Source organism: Haematobia irritans, chromosome 5 (genome assembly GCF_050003625.1).
Source record: "Haematobia irritans isolate KBUSLIRL chromosome 5, ASM5000362v1, whole genome shotgun sequence".
NCBI lineage: Eukaryota > Metazoa > Arthropoda > Insecta > Diptera > Muscidae > Haematobia > Haematobia irritans.
This window is the reverse complement of record NC_134401.1, coordinates 171,223,907-171,248,171: the sequence shown is the minus strand read 5'-3', so window position 1 is coordinate 171,248,171 and position 24,265 is coordinate 171,223,907. Positions and strand designations below refer to the sequence as shown.

Genomic DNA, 24,265 nt, shown 5'->3' with positions numbered 1-24,265 from the left:
TTTTCTTAATGAAACAATGTTACATTTTAGACAACAACAAAAAAATTACATTTTACCCTTTATGGAAATTTATTTCGTGCTCTTAATTTCTTTTTATTTGCATTTTAATGCTATGTCAATACTTGTCGTATACGCGTTTGGTTCGAGTATTAAACTAATGTGGTAAATGGTTTGATGTGCTCAGTAGCCAATCTCCCATCTTCCTCTTCTATAATCTTTGGACATGATAACCATTGCACCACGGTGGCTCCCTTAGACCTTAAAGAGAATGACATTTACAGATGATGTCTGGACCCAGAAATTACGGAAGACTCATACCATTTCCAGTGTCAGAGTCCTTTGTGATACTGAGCTCCTTTTTCTTTCAGGATCTCACTCATCTTCGTGAGTGTAGCTTAATGAACATATTCGCTTTGATCAGAACCTCTGGTTGGATGGTTTAAGCAACTTTAAGGAAGACGGACAAATGGAAGTTCTTGAACGACTTCAAAGGAAGAAGAAGTGTAGAAAATTATCTTGAGGAATCACAATGGATCTGTAGTAGTCTATGTGGACAGTAATTCGATTCAAAATTGTTGTCACTCTCCACAACCTAATTTAACATAATCTGGCTTAAATATCTTTGAAATTTCCATTATTGACCATCAGTACGGAAGACGGACGCCTTAACCAATGTAATGCGCTGGCTCCTGCGGTAGCATGAATTAGGTATTCCTTAATATATGAGTCCAAGTCATATTTCAAGGGAATTAATACCATAATGAATATGTGCCTTTCCGTTGAAAAAGGAGTTCTTTGAAATCATTCTTCCTGGAAAATTCTTTTTTGTTTTTAATGACATCATAAAAACTTATTCTAATCGTGCATTACGTTCACCAGCCGAACACGAACATGTTCTTTATTTAAATTCTAAATTCAAATTCAAAAATTTAATTTAAATTTATTTGTAACTTTAAAAAAATTAGCAAAAAATAAAAAAAAATATATTCGGTGGGTAACTCCTCTATCATTTGATGGTAGTAGCTATAAGTTTGACAAGCATTGACGACACTGGATAGAAGTTGGACAGGCACTGATGATACTGAATAGAAGTCTGACAATTACTGATGATACCGAATAAAAGTTTGACAGTAGTGCAAGTTCAATAAGCTTAATAGTCAAAGAAACCGGATAATAAGATCAATTAAAATTCCTGGATGAATCCATTTTCAATAGACATCTATTGCAATGACGTTTCTCCATTACTCCAACAACTGCCATTTATGGGCAAAATAAAACTAAATTATCAATTAATGACTCAAATTTAAAAATGCTTTCTAATAATGACTTTTCTTGTACAGATTTCAGCTCTTTGCCATAGTATTATGAAAACATTGTCTGTCACATGGATGAAGTGGAAGAAACCAAGGAATTTCATTGTTTTAATTGGAAGCTCAAACACACGAAACTAATGGATAGACAAATTAATATTGTAACCATTAATTAATTACCACAGATACTATGAGTATCACCACATCCACACAATTAAAGCAATCGTTCTACATAGCCTACCTAAGTTCAACCTCTGTCTGTCTGTCTGTCCGTCTACTTTTGACTACCTTTCCATCCAGCGAAAATTATTGATACATATGTGTGTGTGTTCGCGAGACAATATCCATTTCTTAATCCATTAAGATCCAAATAATGTCATAAAAATTTACGATTGTGGAAAATGAGCCGCTAATAGGCAATTGAGGGTTCACCACCACTGTCATCACCCAAAAGCCCCATTGACATTTCAGACATTTTCCCCTCTCAATGCATAATCGGGCTAAAATGTATGGACGACGCGTGACACTGTAGCTATTCTTGCTACCGTAACACACAAACAGAGAGGGGAGGTAAAGAGGGTGATAGGCAAACACCTATGCGCCCATAAACAATCGAAAATTGTTTATTTAGAAAAACAAAAAGGCAAAACCATAAACTAATGTTGTTGTGTTGCAGCAGCCAACAGCAACATAGACTGAATAACAAAAACAATCGTTTTGCTTTCAATGAATAAAATATGTAAGCGCAGCCATAGTGTACAGTGTTTTTAGAGGCGGAAAATTCTGAAATTAGGTCGAATGCGGTTGAAATAAAATTAATTACATTACATGTGAATATAACAAATTTTAGCCAAGCTGAAGATATATAGGAAAATGTCAGTAAAATATATTTGCCTTTAAGCACAAAGTAAATTTAATTAAAATTGAGTCAACGACAATTTTTCATTGAAACAACGAAACAATTTCATTAAATTAATAAAACCTGTCGTTAAAAGTATGTAATAAAACTTTGACAAGAATTCCTGATGTCCTGATTTGCAATCAACGATTGTAGGTGCGCGATATAGTTAAGAGAGTACACCCTCAAAAAATCGCTTCTATAACATATACCCCATACACATTTTGCTTCAAGCATATATATTTTCAGGATTGGTCCAAACAAAATATTGTTGGTATTGTTTAAACATATTATGTTTCACCTTAGGGCATACACTGGTAGAAAAAAATTAATGATATTTTCTTTGTGTGGATATATTTTTAAGGCGCCAATTTGTTACTCCCATTATTTTACTTGCAGCATACTCTCTAGGTCTCTCTTTCTAAACACATATATGTTTATAGGCTGTTTCTAAACTAATATATGTTTGCATCGAAGCATATTATATTTACAAACATTTTATGCCCCAATAATAATATGTTCTAACATATTAGCATATATGTCCCAAACATGTTATGTTAGTTTATGAACATTATATGCTTGCACTTAAAAATATTGTGTAAAAAATTTGAGTTTCAAACATATAATTTTTACACTCAAACATACAAAAAAAACAGTCTTTTTCGTCCGTGTAGACAGTCCTAAACATTGTGTCGGCCTTACCATGTACGAAATTTTAGATATGAAGTCCTTAGCAACTTGTCTACGTGAATGTTATAGGCCCGCAGTTCTTTGTCTTGCACTTTAGGTTAGGTTGTAGGGGATGCCAACAACTCGTGAATCGAATTACTATCCACATAGACACTATAGTGGTGCATTCTAATTCGTGGAGGTAATTTGCTCAACTTCTTCTTCCTGAGGTGGTCTCCTTTAAAGTCGTTGAAAAACTTACATTTGTTCGTTTTCCTTAAAGTTGCTTAAAACATTCAATCAGAGGCCCTTATGAAGGAGCGTATATTCTTTAAACTACGGTTACGCAGATCGGTGGTACGAGTTTTCTGTAACTTGCTTATGTATCTCAGGCGCATTTAGTAAGACAACGAGATGGCTGAGCAGTACAATATTCACCTAATATGGGTGCCTGGCCATAGGAACATACTGGGGAACTGCGAAGCAGATGTGTTAGCAAGGCTAGGAACTACCTTACATATTCCAGGGGAACTAGAATCTGTTGGTATACCTCTGGCCACCTGCAAGCTCTTACTGCGTGAGATGGCTGTTATGATGGCCAATATTCGATGGGAGAATTGCAAGGGTTGTAACGACACCAAGCAAATATGGCACCATTTAAACTTAAACCGCACACGAGATATGCTAGTGTTCTCAAGGCGTCAGATAGCACTCCTGATATCTGCTATAACGGGTCGCTGCCCGATAGGCGAATTTGCAAAAACTATAGGTGCGAAGTATAATGACTATTGTATAAGCTGTCATGATGTGGAGGAAAAGGAATCAATTAAACACCTCTTGTGTGAGTGTCCTGCTTTTTGTGTAAGGCGTAAGCGAATTTTAGGAGCATATAGCTTTAGATTATATACTTAAGCAGTTTGTTAATGTTTTTGGAGCAATCTGGTTGGTTCCACAAAAGTAAATAATAGAGAAGGTTCAGTGGTTAAGACTAGAAGTGCCCATATGTAATAGGCACTTTTAGTTAAATGTGGTATCACAATGGACTGAATAGTCTAAGTGAGCTTGAAATTTAATCGGGCTGCCACTTTAACCTAACCTAACCTAACTTGCGGGTCAAAAACCATGTACAAATGTCATCTTTAAGGCCTATTCTTACCATATGTTTCCCAAGTGTGTTACGTCCAGCTATAATGTCAATTGAAGGTCTCAATTCCAGTCTGTTCATCGCCATCAGAATTTCGCAATTGAAGGATAGTAGAATTACAATTGGAAGGACTGCGAGAGGTTGGCTATAAAAAGCAGGTCCCTTGTCATTGAACTAAACATGCAATCGGACAGAACTCAGTCACAAGAAAGAAGTTCACCACTGTTACAGGAAGGACTGACAAGTCTTAGTGAGGCTGAAATATTGGCCACTATACACTGAAAAAATATTGACCTAATATGAAAGATGATGCATCCTAAATTTTAGGATACGTAAGTTATAAAATATTAAGAAGAAATTTCTTTGAAATAAGTTAATAAAGAAAGATAATAATCTTAATTTTAAGAATTTTTTTCTTTAAATTTAGAATACGAATCTTTCAAATTTTGCGTCCCTCCGTTAAAGTCGTATGTCTTTAATGTAAGGCAAATTTCCTTTAAAGTAAAGAAAAATTGTTTTAATTTATAAAAAATTATCCTTAAATTAACTGTGATATTGACTCTTTGCATTAAAGACAAAAAAGTATTTCGCATCTTAGGTTTAACTTTTTTTTTAATTTTTTTTAGTTAAAAGAAATTTGGTTTGAAGTATATGTTGTTATACATTAAATTTTTAAACTAACATTTATTTGTCCAAATCTATAAATGAGATCTTTATCCAAAATTTAAATTTAATTTAAGTTAATTTGTAGAGCCTACATTTTTAAGCTTGAAAGTTCCGTAAAAATTTCTTCATTTTAAAGAAACGGAATATTTGGCTCGGAATCTAAAACAAAAATTATTAAGGGACCTCCCCTTAATAATTTTAAAAATCTTGGAATTCAAGTAATCTTTTTATTTAGTGTACCTAACCTATGACCGGGGGCCACCGTGTTGCAATGGTTAGCATGCCCGCATAACATACACAAGGTCGTGGGTTCGATTCCTGCCTAACCTATGACCGGGGGCCACCGTGTTGCAATGGTTAGCATGCCCGCATAACATACGCAAGGTCGTGGGTTCGATTCCTGCTTCGACCGAAAACCAACAAGGTCCCTTGTCATTGAGCTTAACATGGAATCAGGCAGCACTCATTGATAAGAGAGAAGTTCACCACTATGGTATCACAATGCACTGAAAAGTCTAAGTGAGCTTGATACTTTTGACAAATTGGAGACTTTGAAACACTAGCCTATGTAGCTTGAGAACAGGGACAAAAAAGGACTTTGTTAATGGCACCGAGTTCCTAGAATAGATGAAGCGTATGATGATAAAAATAAGAGGCCAGTTGAATACTGGATTAGGTTTTTGTCAGCCGAGGTGAGACGAGGGAACCTGGATCTTCTTCTTAACCTATTTGGATTATAATCTTAATTTATCTACTCGTGATTAACTTTGCTATTATATCACAAAAGGTAAATGGGAAATACGGTGCATGATATGTATGTCCTAATTTTGAATTTTACAATTGAGTTGCTTCCTCTAATATCCTTTTTCTGTTAAGACCTCTTCTCTGGCTCCTATCAATATCGAAATTGTATAATGACAGTCATTATATAAATTCTTTTCTTTTTAAATGTAAACAGTTGCTACTTTACGAAACCACTGTGCCGTTCACATCGTTTGATTATGCTGTAGCGTTAAGGAAACTATTTTCAATTTCTATGGAATGTTAAAATACGCGTTCAAATTTAAACTAAAAGATTTCCTCTGTTCGTTCATATCGAGCATACAAACTTAGGCTACTGCTACCACCGACTAAACAGTCACAGGCAGCCACATACTTAGCGCAGTCCAACAAAGTGTGACAATAGATACTAAAAATATCAGAGCGGGCAATATCGTCTCCTCATCGTTGTCATCATCATAAAATCGTATGCAGTTTTTGCTTTTAGTTTTCTTATTTCATTTTTAAAATACCCAAGAAAAACAATAACAATAACAACAACAAAACCATCAGCATCACCTCCCAATAACAACAACGACAACTGTATCCCTGATATATACAAAGGAATTTTTGGTTGCAGCATTGACGATATTATTGAGAATCAATCTGACAAATTTATGTAAGTGGTGGACGAGAGCATCACCAATGCAGATGCCATCCGAAGAGTGGGTCGATTTTCCTATCCATCTAACTGCCTACACGTCCAAGCTAATGTATCATTTGCCTTGGCTGCGATCGTTTGTGAGACCCCTGTCATTTGTAAAGCAGTTTGTTTGACACATTTCCAATAGGTATGGAAAAACGTAAAAGCCTCGGCAGCAGTGGCAGTCCTCATAATTTTATGCCCCTCAAAGTCATGGGCCGTGACATTACAACACATTTGGTTATCAAAACATAAAACTCCATGAATTTCATTTGAAGCCATTCAGTCATAAATTTGTTCTTATCTCCTAGCAAGACCAGGAACACATCGTCAACATTGTCATTGTCGATGACAAAACAAAACACAAGCTGTTACTAAAGCTAAGCCTGAAACTTTTTGCCAGCGAGAGCTAAGGGCCTAATAGAAAACAAAAAACAAACCGAGGGCACCTCTTAAATTTATTCATCTTTGTCACTGCGTCATCACCACAAGACAATTGCCCAGGTATAGATGAAAATAAAAAAAAACTCGGAAGCATTTTGTTTTTTATTTGAATTGCTGTCATCATCCGAAGACGATCCTTGTCGATTGGTCACAACAACAACATCTGTCATTTATATCCTTGTAGTTGTAGTTTGCACGGAGAGTGCCCATAATATATCCAGTTCGTCTTCCATGGTGTGGACAACACCACACAGACTCTAACAGATAAACTGCAAATTTGCTCACTCCACCACCAAAAAACCATCACCCTTCGTTTAGTTTGACTCCTCATCACTTCAGTTACTACTAAAACTCCTTGCGAACAGTTTGCGAACAGAGAGAACTTATTAAAAAGCGATAAACTCAGTCATTTGCGAATTGTTGAACACCTTGACGATGAACGACCAAGGCAACATAGCCACAGCCATGGACGACGACCACATTTATCGTTCACTTCCCAGAGTATATCTGTTGAATATGAACAACCGCACTCTCAGGATTCAGGGCATATACATGGAACCGGTGACATAACAAAACAAGTGCAACAGATAGTGTAGATGCAGGCAGCGGAACGACAGTGGAACCTTTGTAAAATTGTTTTGATGGAAACTTCCAAAGTTCAATTTAGAGTTTTAATGATGACAATGTATTGGGAACCCAGGCTCCGATAAAAAAATGAAATGAAACAGGTCATCGCAAAATTACGAGACTATCCAGAAACTTTCTTGGAAAAATGGATAGCAAACATCATAAAGTCCGCAGTTCATTAACCGTGAGTGTAATGAGCCGTTCATATTATAAGTTTTTCCGTAGGAAATTGCTGTGTTTGTAAAAAATCTTACGCTAAAAATTGTCGGAGGTAAGTAAAATATCGAAAAATGTGTCATTGATCCCATTAACAAGCTGCAGTATCCATTGTCTTCGAATAAAACTTATAGTGTCCAATATCTGGGATATGTTTGACACGAGCGCTTTCGTCCGGATGTACTTATAGTCTGGATGGCGCATTAACCTTGAATGCAGTGTTCTTAAACGCTAAGAATTATCGGCGATAAGCAAAAAAATTGATAAATGTATTATCGATCAAAAGCTGTAGTATCGATTATGTCGTCGAACCTATATTATGGTGTGGCATTTGGAATATGTCTCGAAAAGCTGAACGTAATTATGTACGGATAAAATTATAGTATGAACAGCGCCTAAGAAATTTTCAAATGTATTTCAAAGCTTTTCTAAATAGTTTCGCAAATAAGATGACACGCCGTTCGAACTTTGATATAAAGACGAGGGCCCTTGTCATTTAGAATCAGGCAGTACGCAGTGATAAGAGAGCGCAATGAACCGAACAATAAAAGTGATCCTGAAATAACGGGCTGGCTTTACACCTAACCCAATTTATTCTTCACTTCGTACCCATTATAGCTTTGTTTCAAATTCTGAATTTTTTAGTTATTTGGCCATGAACGATGGTTGTCATTTTGTCCATGTTGAGTTTCGATTTTGATAGTCTTGAAAAGTAAATTGGTTTTGCGTAAGCTAGTATTCTGCACGTTGTGCACTTTAACTCATCCCTTTCCTTATATCTTCGGTTGTTCTAGAAACTCTGTAGCTTTAAAGAATTTCCCATTTTGTCTCCATTCACTCACGGGCCAAAATTGGCTCGATTATAAATAAATAAAAATTGGGGCATGTTCTGTATCCTCCCTTTCCAATGTGGCAGGATCTATATCTCTAGAATGCAGGGAAGTCTCACCACCCACTGATTTTATTCGACACAAATATTTAATTAACTCTATGATTCTCAAGACTGTAGTCCTACTATTCTTTACAATGACCTAGTCTTTGTGTTGTCTCGATCACCCCATAGTGTTCAAGTTGACCTTTCGATTGCTGTTCCACATAGATCTATGCGTATCTAGAGCGTATTCATCCAACCCAGTCTTCGTGCCTATACACGCTCACAAAAAATCGCTTCTGTAACATATACTCCCAAACATATTTTGCTTCAAGCATATACATTTTTGGGTATTGCCCAAACATTTATATGTTTGATCTCTTCCAATATATAATATGTTTGAAAGCATATTGGTCTAAACAATATATGTTTGGGTAGTCTAAGTTCCAAACATTTTGTATTTTTGCATCCAAATTCAATAATGTTGTCTTCCAAAAAACAATATGTTATTATATGAACATATAATATGTTTGGAAGCATTTTGCACCCAAAATTATTATATGCTTAAAAAAAATTCTCAAAATTGTATTTATTTATTTATATATTTACAATCATAATGAATTATGAAAATAAACAGGTAATATAGGTGCTAACAACATAGGTTTTCGACCTGAATGCTCAAAATTTTGTTTCTGTCCAATTGTATATTCCCCCACATCTTTCTCACTTCCACGAGATTTTTTAGTTCTTAGCACCTTTTTCTGTAATACAAACATTGTAGATAAAATTATTCAATTGTATGATTTTTTTATTTTAATTTTACCTTTTGCCGGACGGGGATTCGAACAGCGGACCTCACAGTTTGTAAGGATCAAAGAAGTAGCTGATCAATTGCCCAAGGAAAAATAAAATGTTAATTTTGTAATAACAAGCAACAACCACCAACTTAATTCAATATCGCTCCCTGTTAAATAGCGCTCCAAGCTACTAAACACATATATGTTTATAGGCTATTTCTAAATTAATATATGTTTGCATCCAAGCATATTATATTTAAAAACATTTTATGTCCCAAACATAATATGTTCTAACATATTAACATATATGTCCCAAACATGTTATGCTAGTTTATGAACATTATATGCTTGCACTCAAAAATATTGTGTTTAAGAATTTGTGTTCCAAACATATAATGTTCATAGCCAAACATATGAGAAACAGTCTTTTTCATCCGTGTATGAACCATGCGTTCTCTATGTTAGCATTCCTTTGTCTTCTAATTAACCCATAAGTTTACCCGTATACCAGTCAGACTATACATGTGAATCCTTTGGTATTATGAACAGTCTACGATTATACTTTTGCATTCTAACATTCACATTCCTTGGCCTCGTGTTATGCCCACGTTATTTCACGTTTCAGTTATATCCTATACTTCCACCAGGATAGTTGTGGCTTAGTCCGTCAGTAAGATTTCAGTGTCTGAGTATTTATATACGTGCTTCAGTCCACTCCCCTTCTTCCCCCAACTTTTTGAAGTTAAGAACTACCAATCAGTGTTTATAGGCACCACGGCCATACCTGAGTTGGTGTATATGCCACTCCTTCCCTTTGGCTCTTTCGTCATGTTTCCATAAATTTCCAACTTATCGTAGGATGAAGGATGACGCCGACCCATGGAAAGCGGCTTTAGTATCCGCTTAGACCACATCGGTCCTAAAACTCCTTTGCTCTTCTTTGTGTAATGTCCGCCAGGCTTGCCTAAGCCCGCCACCAAGAGGCCTTGATGGGGATTATCCTCAGACTGCAGTTTGCAAATCGATAATAGTCTGAAAGAAATAAGAACCCAGTATCTTGTTTCTTTTAAAAATAATGCTCGACACTGGAACAGAAAATGTTGGGAATATTCCGTAGGCTCAGGGTCCAGACACCATCTACAAATATTATTATTCGTAAAATCAATCCTTACCATGTGTTTACCCAGAGTATTGTGTCCTGTTGTGAAAACTGTTAACTCTCTACGACAGCGGTTGACTACCTTCGATCTTATCTTTATATTGCTCAGGGCCTTTATTGAGGCTTGACTATCGATGAAAATGTTGATATCGGAACTTAATAGCGGCTATGGACCCGTATGTTGGGTTTGGCATAATTACTCTGTCGTATATCGAGTGTCTCATTATGGGGCTAAGTTCTAATTTCAAACCTAATATCATGCCAACATTTAAAGTCCCTCTTAGTTCTCTTCCTGTTGTAGTACTTTGTATCTGATGTAGTATTCCGTTTCTGGTCTAAAGAAATGGATTTCTTAGGATTTCTTAATCTTCTCAAGGCTTATATTAAGGCCCCTAAATCTTATAAAGTCCTTGTGAATGAATGGGTTCACTATGACGTGTATGTTTTGAATATTGGAGAAAGACTTATTTCTTTCAAATAATACAATTTCATAGAATGACAATATGAACGAGGTGAGTCATATTATTTTGCTGCTTAAAGAAGCTTTACTGTTTCACAAAAATTCCTCCTTTTCCTGGACAAACTTCAAAACATGGAGGTACAACAAAAACCCATTGAATTAGTCCTTATTTTTTTCGTACACTCTCTTACCACACTCATCCATCCATCCAACGAATCCATCATGTTATGGTGTTGCTGCTGCATCAACTCCTGTCCTCCTGCTGGTCGAAAAATATTGAATTCACATGTTCGAATAGGAAGAGAACGACAACAACAAAAGCTGTATATATCTCCACCCTGAAAATACATTCCATTCCATGGTAACCATTGTTTTTTTTTTTCGCTGTTCTCATGCATAGCACCAGCAAGTATGTTAGGCACATGTGCCTTCTTTCTGAATTTGATCAACTTCTGCCAAGAAGGAATAATAATGTATTCAATATAATTCGCAAAGCGATCAATGAACATTGATGAGTGTTTGCATTGTACAAGGTGGAGAGACAATTTTCGATAAGAGTGACGAGGGTTTGTTGCCAGCAGTTACGCGAAGACTATGAAGTTCTGTTGTTGTTGGTTTATTGAGTTGACATACGCTGTCATTTGACTCTATGAATTTCAATATGACCTGGTTCTTATTTGGTTATTATTTGCTATTGTTGTTATGACATATTTCACAATAACAGTCAGGATACAAATATAGAGAAGGGTTTTGTAATGACTATTTAAAATACCTGACCTATAAATCACCAATGTCCATTGGATGAATCAAATATTCTGCCATTACCTATCCTCACTATTCCCTATTTTTTAACTCGACGACATCAGTATCTTCTACGAACTTCCTTCCCAACAATCCCTGTTGCCAAGTAAGTTCGGGCTTGGTATGACATTTTCTATCAAAAGAGGAGTTACACGCCTTGTGACGCCATGGCTGTGACAAAGTATATTCTTCATGCTTTTATAATCCCCGCCATAAGCTCTACATTCGCTATGACTACTCTCCTATAGGAACAAAATTTGTTTTCTGTTTGGTTCAACCGATATTGTTCTCCTATTTATTCCTTTCCTTCTTCTCTTTGTATCGCCTGAGTCTCCATGTCAGACTCTTTTGCTTTCTTCGGTTTTCTCCTAGCTAGTAACACCAGTTTTCCTTTACTTTTTCTCTTTTTAAAAAGGTGTCCGAACTCTCCTATGATGCGGATAATGCATACTGCTGAGAAATTTCCGATTGTAGATACTAATCGAATAGTATCCCCACGGTAATAGACTAATCTATGACGAACCGATGTTTCTACAATCTTAAACGGAGAAAAAAAAACGAGCCCACGTCTACATCCAAAGCTTCTCACACCAAATCTTCTATAACCCTCCGATGGTTCATATTGTCGCACTATCTTCAATCATTTCACCGATTTTCCGGTTCTTTATCATTATGGCCTTCCCGCTGCTCGTGAATATGTTCACGCTCTTAAGCTTCGTGAGCTAGGAGGAAAACGGGGAAAGGAAAAGAGCCCATGTCTAAATCCAACACGTCTCACACCGATTCTTCTATAACTCTCCAATGGTTCATATTCCCACACTATCTTCAATTGTTTCGACGATTTTTCGATTCTAATCGCACCAGAAGCAGATGTCTGCTTTTGTTGTCAGAGCTTTCCGCCATTCGTGATAAAATTTACGTGATGGTTAAAGTGGCAGCCCCATTTAGGCGTCCCCATTTCAGGGTACAGTCTGTTTCTGCTCTGATCGCCACCGGTTATCCGTTCACTCCCCTTGGCCTCTTGGTAGAGCTTAGCCACTTTACACATTCCGTTACTGCCAGAATCTCGCTTCCTGCAGATAGTCTGTATACAGCCTTAGAAGCTCACACGCTGCCCTCACAGCCATGGATTAAAGCTACATCTGCCGAATCTCCCAACGTTTCCGCAATTATTCTACGATGACTCCCTATTCTGAATATTTTTCTCATCATCTTCATTCTTATCGCAGCCAGTACAGTCAAGTTTTGATCCCCGGAGTTGTTTATCAAGATCTAATTGAAATGACCTGCATTCTTCAAGGGAGCATGTCCGTTGCACCCCTTGGGAAACTATAGTCTCCAGGCTATGGTTTATAACAGGAATTACCTAGCTACACTTTAGCATATCCATTGCGTCATTGCGCCATCAGTTCTTGCTCCATAGTTCTTACATAGCGGTATCCTGAAGATATATATTCAACTTGGGACTCATTAACCGGGTCATCAAGTAGCTTAAAACCAATCTTTTGGTATTTAATCTTGATCACTCCTTTCACGCTTCATTTATCATTTTAAGTCATCAATATCTTCGAGTGTATCCCTACCAGAAAGACTGTGAATGAAATGGCTGTCACTGTAGAATAAGACCATCTTAAATCTCCGTTTATTTTTATTTATTTTTTTTTATTAAATTCTCTTAACTAAGCTAATATATTAAATCCCATCACATATGGTCAACCATCAGCCAACTGTCCATTACACTTATGTCCGTTCTGCCTTCTGTTCATTCTTCATAAAACTTGGAGATTGTTTAATTCATGAGTTTAAATGGAAAATCTCAACAGTTTATGAAAAACGATCAGTACCACTACTACATTTTTGGATCGTACCGTTTTTTTTCGTTCATTCGTTCGTTCTTTCTTTCTACGATGGTCTTTTTCTCCGATTTACTAAAATACCCAATATGTTTGTTTGTCATCTCTGGATGGGATAACAAATGAAGGTTGTTCAACATCGAACAGCATAATGACCAAACATAACCAGATCGCACTCTCACAGCAAGCAAAAATATCAATGTGCTGTCTTTACGATATGATGACCAGAACAACTGAGAAAACTAATAACTACTGTTAGTTAATCGAGTATTGTAAAGTCATAATGAGCGAAGGTGGTCTAGTAATTTGCGGAAGAATACGTTTGAACGGCAAGCAATTAAGGAATGAAATCTGGTCAATCGATTGATCCGGCCAAAATCTGTTTATTGCGCATGGAAGTGTTGGTGGTGCACTAGGTTCGCCCGATAAGTACATAGCCTCATCCCCTGATGCAAAAATATGGCATAGTACATTCTCCGAAACTGGACTTCCTTCGTAATTTCTGCCAGTTTTCATTTTTACCGCATGTGAAAGCAATCGCTGATTGGATTCTTCATTGATGCTACCCAAATGCATTGCATCGGATTCAGATTAGATTAGGTTGGTAAGAGAATCCAGTTTTCGTGGACACACATCCGTTCTCTGTACTGAAAGCAGCTTTTTTGGTCTAGTTCGACTCTGTAAGGTCGACGCCCAGATCTCATATCCGCAGAGGAGTATTTTGTTAGTCATCTCCAAGAGAATTTTTCTTTGCTTGGAAAAGGAATTAAGGGTCTTCAATGAATTCCCTAATTTGTTCCCAGTCGCTATTTTATAAGCTGGACAGGATCCCGAATTCGGAAGTATCCGAATTCGGGATCCTTTCGCCATAATTGTATGTCGCTTCTAAGCCCTTTTGTCTCGTTCCTCCATCGTTCCTGCCATTTATCTCTGATCTCTTGTGGGATCTTCGGTTTCAATTTGTCATGCCTTGTTGTTTAGCTTCGAAAACCTTTTTCCGTTGAATCGCCTGGAGGTATATTGGGACCATTCCTGCTCTTACTAACGCGGATTCCCCTGACACTGTGCGGTATGCTGAAGTGATTCTCGGATCTGTCGTTCTAATTGTATGTCTCTTATAAGTACCTGTGTCCATCTGCCCTTTTGTCTCGTTCTTTCATCGTTCCTGCCATTTATCTTTGGTCTCTTGTCGGATGTTTGGTATCAAATCTGTCGCGCCTTGTTGTTTAGCCTCAAGAACCTTTCGCCGCTTAATCGCCTGGAGGTATATTGAGATCGTTGCTGCTATTACTAACTCGCCTTCCCCTTATACTATGCGGTATGATGAAGTGATTCTCAGAGCTTTCGTTCTATGCTGAAAGCAGCCTTTACGCTTTAGTTCGTCTCTGTATGGTCGACGCCCAGATCTCACATCCATGGAGGAGTATACTATTAGTCTTCTCCATGAGTATCTTTCTCTGGAAGAGTAATTCAGAGTCTTCAATGAATTCCCTAATTTGTTCCCAGTCGCTATTTTGAAGCTGGACAGGATCCCGAATTCGAAACGATTCGAGAGTATCCGTTACCAGAGAGCATCCGAGTCATCTAATACCTCACTTATATTCTCTTTCGCCATAATTGTATGTCGCTTCTAAGCCCTTTTGTCTCGTTCCTCCATCGTTCCTGCCATTTATCTCTGATCTCTTGTCGGATGTTCGGTATCAATTTGTCATGCCTTGTTGTTTAGTTTCGAAAACCTTTTTCCGTTGAATCGCCTGGAGTTATATTGGGACCATTCCTGCTCTTACTAACGCGGATTCCCCTGACACTGTGCGGTATGCTGAGGTGATTCTCGGAGCTGTCGTTCTAATTGTATGTCGCTTATAAGTACCTGTGTCCATCTGCCCTTTTGTCTCGTTCTTCCATCGTTCCTGCCATTTATGTCTCTGGTCTCTTGTCGGATGTTTGGTAACAAACCGGTTGCGCCTTGTTTTTTAGCCTCAAAAACCTTTCGCCGCTTAATCGCCTGAGGGTATATTGGGATCGTTGCTGTTATTACTAACGCGCCTTCCCCTTATACTATGCATTATGATGAAGTGTTTCTCAGAGCTTTAGTTCTATGTTTTTTAAAACTCAATTAAGACTTTAATTGGAATAATTTTCGTGGAATGTTTTTCTGTGTAAGATTTGAATTGTTAAGAAAACTTGATGATCTATTTTAACTCTGTACAATTTTAAGCGTTTACCCAAATTATCATACTGATCACATAGAACTGTTGTCGCCCCATAATCAAGGTATGATTTTAAGTTTATATCTGACAATCTTGTTTACAGTTTCCATTAATTATTCATCTTTGGAAAGCAAAGACTAGGATGTATTGTCCACTCCAACATCTGCAACTAAATGTGGAAGAAAAGCTACTACTACAGTGAAACGGCCACAATCTCAAAGATAATAAATAATCAGTTGAGCATCAGGCGCCTGCGCTAATGATGCTGAATGAAAAAAAAAAAATAACAAAAACAATCAAATGGGAGTTCAGATTCACTGTGATTTGGTGCGATAAGGCCACAGGGGGAGGTTGTCCCATCCTTATAATTTATAACGTAATTGATAGAATGATGATCATAATGATTGAAAAAAATTCTGCAATTTATTGGATTTGAGGTAGAGTAGGGATCAGTCTTTTTGAAAATAAAACACGATTTTCATTTTTTTTTTCATTTTTAATATTGATTTGAATTTATTTTTTTAGGATTTATTATTTTTTTCGTCTTTTTGCTTTTTGAAATTTTATTTTAAAACTAGTTTTGTGTTTTGTTGTTTTCATCTTGCTTTGTTGGTTGGTTTGTTTGTTTTGCCTTCAAATTAACTTAATTTTTTTAATTTTCTGTTTTAAATTCATTCAAATTTTTTGTCTTCCATTATTAGATTTTTTTTTTAATTAAATTTCATAAAAGTCATCATAACTAAACTACATACATAATACATACATATCTATAAAGATTTAAATTCAGTAAGACTACAAATATATATATTCAATACAGCTTTTGTTTTCTATTAAGATTTTTGTTTAATTTTTTTTTTCATATTTTTTGATTAATAATAGAAATTAAATTAATTAATTTTTTGTCGTCTCTCTCTCCCTTTTTGTTTGTTAATTTGTTCTTAATATATTTTAATTTTTTATAACTACATATACATGTGGTTTTGTTTTTAATTTTGTAAATTTTATATCTTGGTTTTAAGTATTTTTTCTTTCTATGTTTGAAATTGCTAACCTCATTGTTTCAATATACTTTTGAAGGTTTCGTTTTTGTTTATTGCCTAACAAAAACACAATTGAAACCTAAGTTAAACATAGATTTTTGTTTTGTTGCACATTGGGTTGGATGATTTGATTCTTTTTTTCCCATATTGAAGAATACTTATTTATAAAGTACATTTTCATTTATATTAAGTACAATCATTTCAAATACTTGTAGTTGTGGAACCAGGGTATATTGCGCCTCCCACGAATCCTTTATGAAATTAAAAGGGGCCAAATTCCAAGAGTTAATTTATTTTTTTTTTCCAAACATTTTAAAACCAATAGAGATCTTTGGAAGATTCTTGGACTTGCGCTTCTAGGCCTGAAAATGAAAAGAAGAGGTTATTGAATTTAGTTAAAATGGTAACTAAATATAACAGAGAAGTTGGATGGACTTTTAAATATTCTTAAACACACACACACACGCAAAATTTTCTCTGATTCAATCACGAAATTAATTGATTTAATTAATTTTTTAATTGAAATGTCTTCAATCATAGAAATGATAGTATCAATTAAAAAATTAATTGATCCAATTAAAAAATTAATTGATACAATTAATATTTGTGATTAATTTTTGTTTCAATTAAAACATTTGCTGAATCAATTAAATTTTTAATTGAATATTTTTTAAAACTCAATAAAGACTTTAATTGGAAAAATTTTCGTGATTTTGTTTTTGTGCAGACTATTCTGAATTAGAGATACACACAAAGAAAATTTCATTAAAATTGAGCCAACGAAAAATTTTCATTGATATAACGAAACATTTTCGTTAATACAATGAAAATATTCATTAATAGAATGAAACGTTTCGTTGGTTAAGAGAAAGTTCGTTACATTAATGAATTTGTTTCATTGGCTCAATTTTAATGTCACATTTCGTTAATATAACGAAACTTTTTCTACCAGTGTACAAAAGTTGAAAATCGACTTTTATGTAGAAAAAGGTTGAAAAGTTGAAGTTTACATTTTTAAACTGCAAAATCTAATAATCGACTCTTAAATTTATTTTAAATCAAACAAAAATGGAGTAATCGACTTTTGATGTTAATCGAACCAGACTAATCGATTTTTTATGGTGACCACACTAATAGAAAAAGTTTCGTTATATTAACGATATGTGTCGTTAAAAGTCAGCCAATGAAACAAATTCGTTAATACAAATAATTTTTTCGTTAATATAATAAATTTTCTGCCAATCAATGTAACGTTTCGTAATATTAACGAATATTTTCATTGTATTAATGAAAATGTTTCGTTATAGCAATGAACATTTTTCGTTGGCTGACTTTTGATGAAATTTTCTTTGTGTGCATAATCGATTAACCAAACTTTCACGAAAATTCGAATTTGAATTGAATTAATTAATTTTTTAATTGAAATATCTTCAGTCACCGAAATGATAGTATCAATTAAAAAATTAATTGATACAATTAATATTTGTGATTAATTTTTGTTTCAATTAAAACATTTGCTGAATCAATTAAATTTTTAATTGAATATTTTTTAAAACTCTATAAAGACTTTAATTGGAAAAATTTTCGTGATTTTGTTTTTGCGCAGACTATTCTGAATTAGAGATACACACAAAGAAAATTTCATTAAAATTGAGCCAACGAAAAATTTTCATTGATATAACGAAACATTTTCGTTAATACAATGAAAATATTCATTAATAGAATGAAACGTTTCGTTGGTTAAGAGAAAGTTCGTTACATTAATGAATTTGTTTCATTGGCTCAATTTTAATGTCACATTTCGTTAATATAACGAAACTTTTTCTACCAGTGTACAAAAGTTGAAAATCGACTTTTATGTAGAAAAAGGTTGAAAAGTTGAAGTTTAAATTTTTAAACTGCAAAATCTAATAATCGACTCTTAAATTTATTTTAAATCAAACAAAAATGGACTAATCGACGTTTGATGTTAATCGAACCAGACTAATCGATTTTTTATGGTGACCACACCATAAAAAATTATTTCGTTATATTAACGAAATGTGTCGTTAAAAGTCAGCCAATGAAACAAATTCGTTAATACAAAGAATTTTTTCGTTAATATAATAAATTTTCTGCCAATTAATGTAACGTTTCGTAATATTAACGAATATTTTCATTGTATTAATGAAAATGTTTCGTTATAGCAATGAACATTTTTCGTTGGCTGACTTTTGATGAAATTTTCTTTGTGTGCATAATCGATTAACCAAACTTTCACGAAAATTCGAATTTGAATTGAAAGAGCAATGTGATAAAGCGTTTTTACTCTCGAAAGTGGCATCGTCAAAAGTTAAAATCGAAAGTACACTGATAGAAAAATTTTCGTTACATTAACAAAATGTGTCATTAAAAGTGAGCCAATGAAACAAGTTCGTTAATACAACGAAAATATAACGATAATCATTACAATTTTTTTTTAAAGTAACGTTTCCTATTATTAATGAATATTTTCATTGTATTAATGAAAATATTTCGTTATATCAATGCAAAATTTCGTTGGCTCAATTTTAATGATACTTTCATTGTGTGTATTTAGTTTTCATAAAATTTTTACTCTTCAAATATTTGACACAAAAAGTCGAAAAATCGTCTATCCTAAATTTAGAAAAAGTTGAAAATCGACATTTCCATTATAGGGAAACTTACCGGCCATAGTAGGGTAACTAGAGTAAGCAGCAGCACTCTCTAGCGCATGTGCAGTTTGTTGATCGTGATGCAGTCTATAGGGAATAAAAAAGAATACAAATCAAGGATTAATAAAAAATGTTCACCAAAAAAAAAAAACAAATGCGTTAAAGTAAGGTAATGGAAATGTTCCTTAATAATACGATTTTTTTGTAATAAAGAAGCTTTTTCTTTCAGAGAAAATAAAGCTGATTAGAAAATCTGGTTGCTATAAATTTTCTGGAAATTCCATTTCGAACCAGACCTACGCTCAAAAATAGTTTACTTGGATCGAAAGATTTTGATCTTCTCCTAAAGATTTTGATATTGATTAAAATAAAACCATTTTTTAAGTATCTCTCTAGCATTAAATCTAGGATTATAGAGCTCTTCACGTAAAAAATTGACACTTTAAAAATCAAAATTATAACAGAGTAGGAACAAAGTAAAAATTGTGTTTTAATTCCTAAAAAAGTGTAAACCAACGATAGTCTTCATAGTCCTCAAAATAAGTCTTAGCCTACACCCAGAGAAATGGTTGGTTGGAATTCGAGCAGGATAACGGAGTGTCAGTTGTGACGCATAAGTTTTAGTTATTTGACTATTTGTTTGTCATTTCGTTCCCTCTAATTTTATGAATTTATAATAAAACAAGTAAGTAAAGTCTAAAGTCGGGCAGGGCCGACTATATTATACCCTTCACCACTATGTAGACCAAAAATTTGTGTTACCATTTCAAATCCTTCAAATTTGTTGGGAGTTATTATGAAGGCTTTTATTAGAAATATTTATATAATTTATATACAATATGGAGACAATTTTTTGTACTTCTATAAAACCTCTAGAATTAAAATTTAAATCGGCTGACACCCTGAGATGAAACACAATGTTAGTTACAAAATATGGGAAATATAAAGCTAGAGCAATTTTTATGCAATTGTACGAAATAATATTTACGATTTATCGAGCGAGAAATACGTATTCGAAATAAAGGAAAATTTTAGTAATATTTAAAATTTTTGCTACAGTGGCGCTTTTACAAGGATATTGGTTAAATCTCGGCATTATATGTGGTCAATTGTGGATTGTTTATTTAAAACTCGACCGTTTTGTGGAAAGTGTGGTATTACAGAGTGAAATATGACTACGAAATCTGAACCAATTAGATCAAAAAGCATATTAAATATATTCCCTGTGGAAACTATCGAGTCAACTGAAGGAAACTCCCATTGAAAATGGGTCTAAAATATGAAATATTCTACTCAACTCTGGCGTATATATACAAAATTTGAAGCAAATCAGGCTTCAACTCTGGCTTTTGTGCAAATCGGACGAAAGATATATATGGGAGCCATATCTAAATCTGAACCGATTTTAACCAAATTTGGCACAGTTAACAATATTATTAAACGTACTCCTTGTGCTAAATTTTAAGCAAGTCAGGGTAAAAATCTGTCTTTTGAAGCCATATAAGTGCAAATCGGACGAAAGATATATATGGGAGCTATATCTAAATCTGAACCGATTTGGCTGATGTTTTGCAGGTTTTACGTGACCGACAAAATATTCAGATGTACAAAATTTGAAGAAGATCGGTTCATAAATATGTGAGTTATGATCAAATCGGTGATAAATATATATGGCAGCTATATCTAAATCTGAACCGATTTTTTCCAAAATCAATAGCTATTGTCTTTGACCCGAAGAAAGACGCCATGCCAAAATTGAGGACGATCGGACTTAAATTGCGAGCTGTACTTTGTGCACAAAATTACATATACAGACAGACGGACGGACAGACAGACAGACGGACATCGCTAAATCGACTCAGAATTTAATTCTAAGCCGATCGGTATACTAAAAGATGGGTCTATGACTATTATTTCTTGGCGTTACATACAAATGCACAAACTTATTATACCCTGTACCAAAGTAGTGGTGAAGGGTATAATTAATAAAAAATATAATAATTAAAATTTTTATTGTAGAAATTGTATGACATTGAGCTGGACAAAGTTTACTTTCAACAAGAGAGCCATACGCTCCACATAACCAAGGAAACCCACCCAGCAAAAAATACTTCAGCAGTAAGAGTTTAGTTGCGCTTTTTGGTATACAATAAAGTACACCACACTGCATGTATCGTTGGTACCCAGCAAAAAATGGAGCACTATTTCAGCAGGTTTGTAAGGGAGAGAGGTAGTACCAACTGCTTACAAAACAACCGAATCATCGCTGATTTTTGTGGACGATGTCCCGCTTTAGAGCAGCTTCTACCTAGCGCTGATATAATTGCTCATTTCAATAACAATATTGCGCAGAAGTGAGCAATATTGTTATTGGTATGAAGGAAAACAGCACTACTTTTCGTGCATCTATACTGCATGAATTGGTTGCAATAACGTAAACAAATGATCATAAACTAATTTGATTACTCGTTTACGTTATTGCCACCGATACATGCAGTGTGGATGCACCTGCCTATTTTATTGTATACCAAAAAGCGCAACTAAATTTTACTGCTGAAATATTTTTTGCTGGGTAAAAACGTAAACGAGTAATCAAATTAGTTCATTATCATTCGTTTACGTTATTGCAACCAATTCATGCAGTATAGATTCATGAAAGGCAGTGCTGTTTTTCTTCATATCAACAATGCTATAAAATAGAAAACTCAAGATTATATATCACTTCTGAGCACTATTGCTATTCAACTGAGCAATTATATCAGCGCTATGTAGAAGCTGCTCTAAATCGGGACATCGCCCACAAAAATCAGCGCTGATTCGGTTATTTTGTAAGCATTTGGTACTGCCCCTCTCCTTTACAATCTTGCCGAAATAGTGCCCTACTTTTTTGCTGGGCGTTTTCTTTTATGGGAAAAGGTTTTTGGAGCGTATTGTCTCTAGAGGAGTTGAACACAATTAGCCAACAAGATCTTTTCAATTAACACCCAGAGGATTCTCTCTGGCCAGATGAAAGATAAGGTCTACACCAGCATTCTTGCATCATTTCAAGACCTTAAAGTTAGAATTCGTGCGTATATCGACCACAAAAAAAAAACCGTCTACCGGTTTTGGAAAAAAGTCAGGTTTTTTAAAACCGAGAAAAACCGACTTTCAAATAACCTGGTTTTTTGATCACTCTAAAGTGTAGTCATTTCCTAATTGTTATGAAAAAATCTCATCATTTATCCCAAATGAAAAAGATTTTTTCAACCAAAATAACCTCTCCCTCTTAAATAAACATTCTATAATAAAATTATAAACTATATAAAATTAAAATTAAAATAATAATAAGTTACCTTGAACTATGCCCATATTGTTGTGGCAGACGCAAAAGACTACCATATTGGGCCATATTGTGATGATAGGCATGAGCATGGGCCGCATGCGCATGAGCGGCATGGGCATAGGTACCATAATGGGCCGCTGCATGGGGTACCCAAGGATCCGTGGCATAACCACCTTCCGATGAATATAAATCGCTCATCTAAATAAAATTGGAAGAAAATTGAAATAGAAATAAAAGGGAAGATTAAAATTTTTATCTATTTTGTCTCAATTATAATTTCTATCATACCTGCGGATGTGTAGATGCTGTTACAGGATGTACATAATTGCTATTCCAAAATGATGGTGGGAAATTTCGTGTAGACATGGGAGTTGTGGTATCTGAAAGTAGATAACAAAAAAAAAAAAATAAAATAAATTAAATCTTCACTTTATATCATTTAGAACTTCAATTATTTTGCTTAAAAAGGCTTTAAAGAAAAATGAGTCATCATCATTATCATTGGATACAATAAACGCCTGATTAAGAACTAATGCCTTGAAACTGTTGTACCATTGCATTTCATGGTTGTCGTTATGGCTTGTTGCACTAGCAACACAATTCAGCCAACTCCAACTGCCAACAAGTTTCCTTCAATTCCCTCACAAAAATCCCCAAATGAATGCCGCCAAATGAGGAGAAACAAAGTCAAAAAACAAAAACGCCAAAAATCAAGCGAAACGAAATCGCAAATTCATGAAAATTTGCCAACATGTGAAAAGTGTGCCTTTACTAACGAGTACTTAAGAATTTTTCTTCATCATTGCCATTTTACCGAAAAGGGGAAATATCCATGAAGGAACGACAGCGATGGCAGTATCAGCCGCATCCAGAAAACCAGCTAAAGAGAAGAACTTCATTGAAAATGAAGAGTACTTGCTGTCGCAGTGCATTAAAGGAATGCGTTTAAGGGCATACATTGCCACCAAGCAAAGCCCTCATGCAATATCCTTTGATTTGCGACAAACACTGGAAGAAAAAAGAATGAAATGGAACTCAAATATTGGCACAAAGCAATAAAATTCAGTTTTAAGGGGGACATTTTTCAAGCAATCCCCCATGTTCCGATATACGGAATCGCAAATTTATTTTTCTTATAACGTAAAAATCGAGATGATCTCCGACTCCAATCCAATTGTAATTTGTACGTCTCATTAAAGACAACTATATTTCCACGATTTAAGTTTATAAGTTTCAATAAGTTTATAATTGGAAACTTTTGCAATTCCGAATATGGGAACATGGGGAATAAGTCGATATAAATCGATTTGAAAAAAATTATCGAATTTGAAGACTAAAACATGAGATTTTGTCAAAAAAAAACTATTAGACGAAAAACTTATTTTTGAGTCGATTTTCCGCAATAATAATTTATCTCGTCTATTTTGACCAACTTTAAATTTCAATTTTGGCCAACATGAAATGTGTATAAGTTCATTTAAATCAATAGTTGATAAGAATCAAAAAAAAATGTTTCGGTTAGATTACGATGTGAAATTTTGTTATTGAGACTATTTAGTTGATTGTGATAGCATACACTGGTAGAAGAAAACCTCACTGTATTAACGAAATTAAGCCAAGAAACAAATTCATTGATAT

General features: G+C 34.7%; 1 protein-coding gene across 2 annotated transcripts in view; it reads right to left on the bottom strand.

Annotated features, from left to right (window-relative positions):
- Window positions 1–16,132: 16,132 nt before the first annotated feature.
- The window catches only part of vg (transcription factor vestigial), a 59,267-nt gene continuing 51,134 nt past the window's right edge, over window positions 16,133–24,265 (bottom strand). For both annotated transcript variants that reach the window (XM_075311952.1, XM_075311953.1), the window contains exons 5-8: window positions 22,916–23,007; window positions 22,638–22,825; window positions 19,316–19,389; window positions 16,133–16,989 (exon numbers count right to left, since the gene is read on the bottom strand). In XM_075311952.1, the coding sequence (XP_075168067.1) occupies window positions 16,940–16,989; window positions 19,316–19,389; window positions 22,638–22,825; window positions 22,916–23,007 (404 nt within the window). In that variant the 3' untranslated portion in view covers window positions 16,133–16,939. The remainder of the gene's footprint in view (window positions 16,990–19,315; window positions 19,390–22,637; window positions 22,826–22,915; window positions 23,008–24,265) is intronic.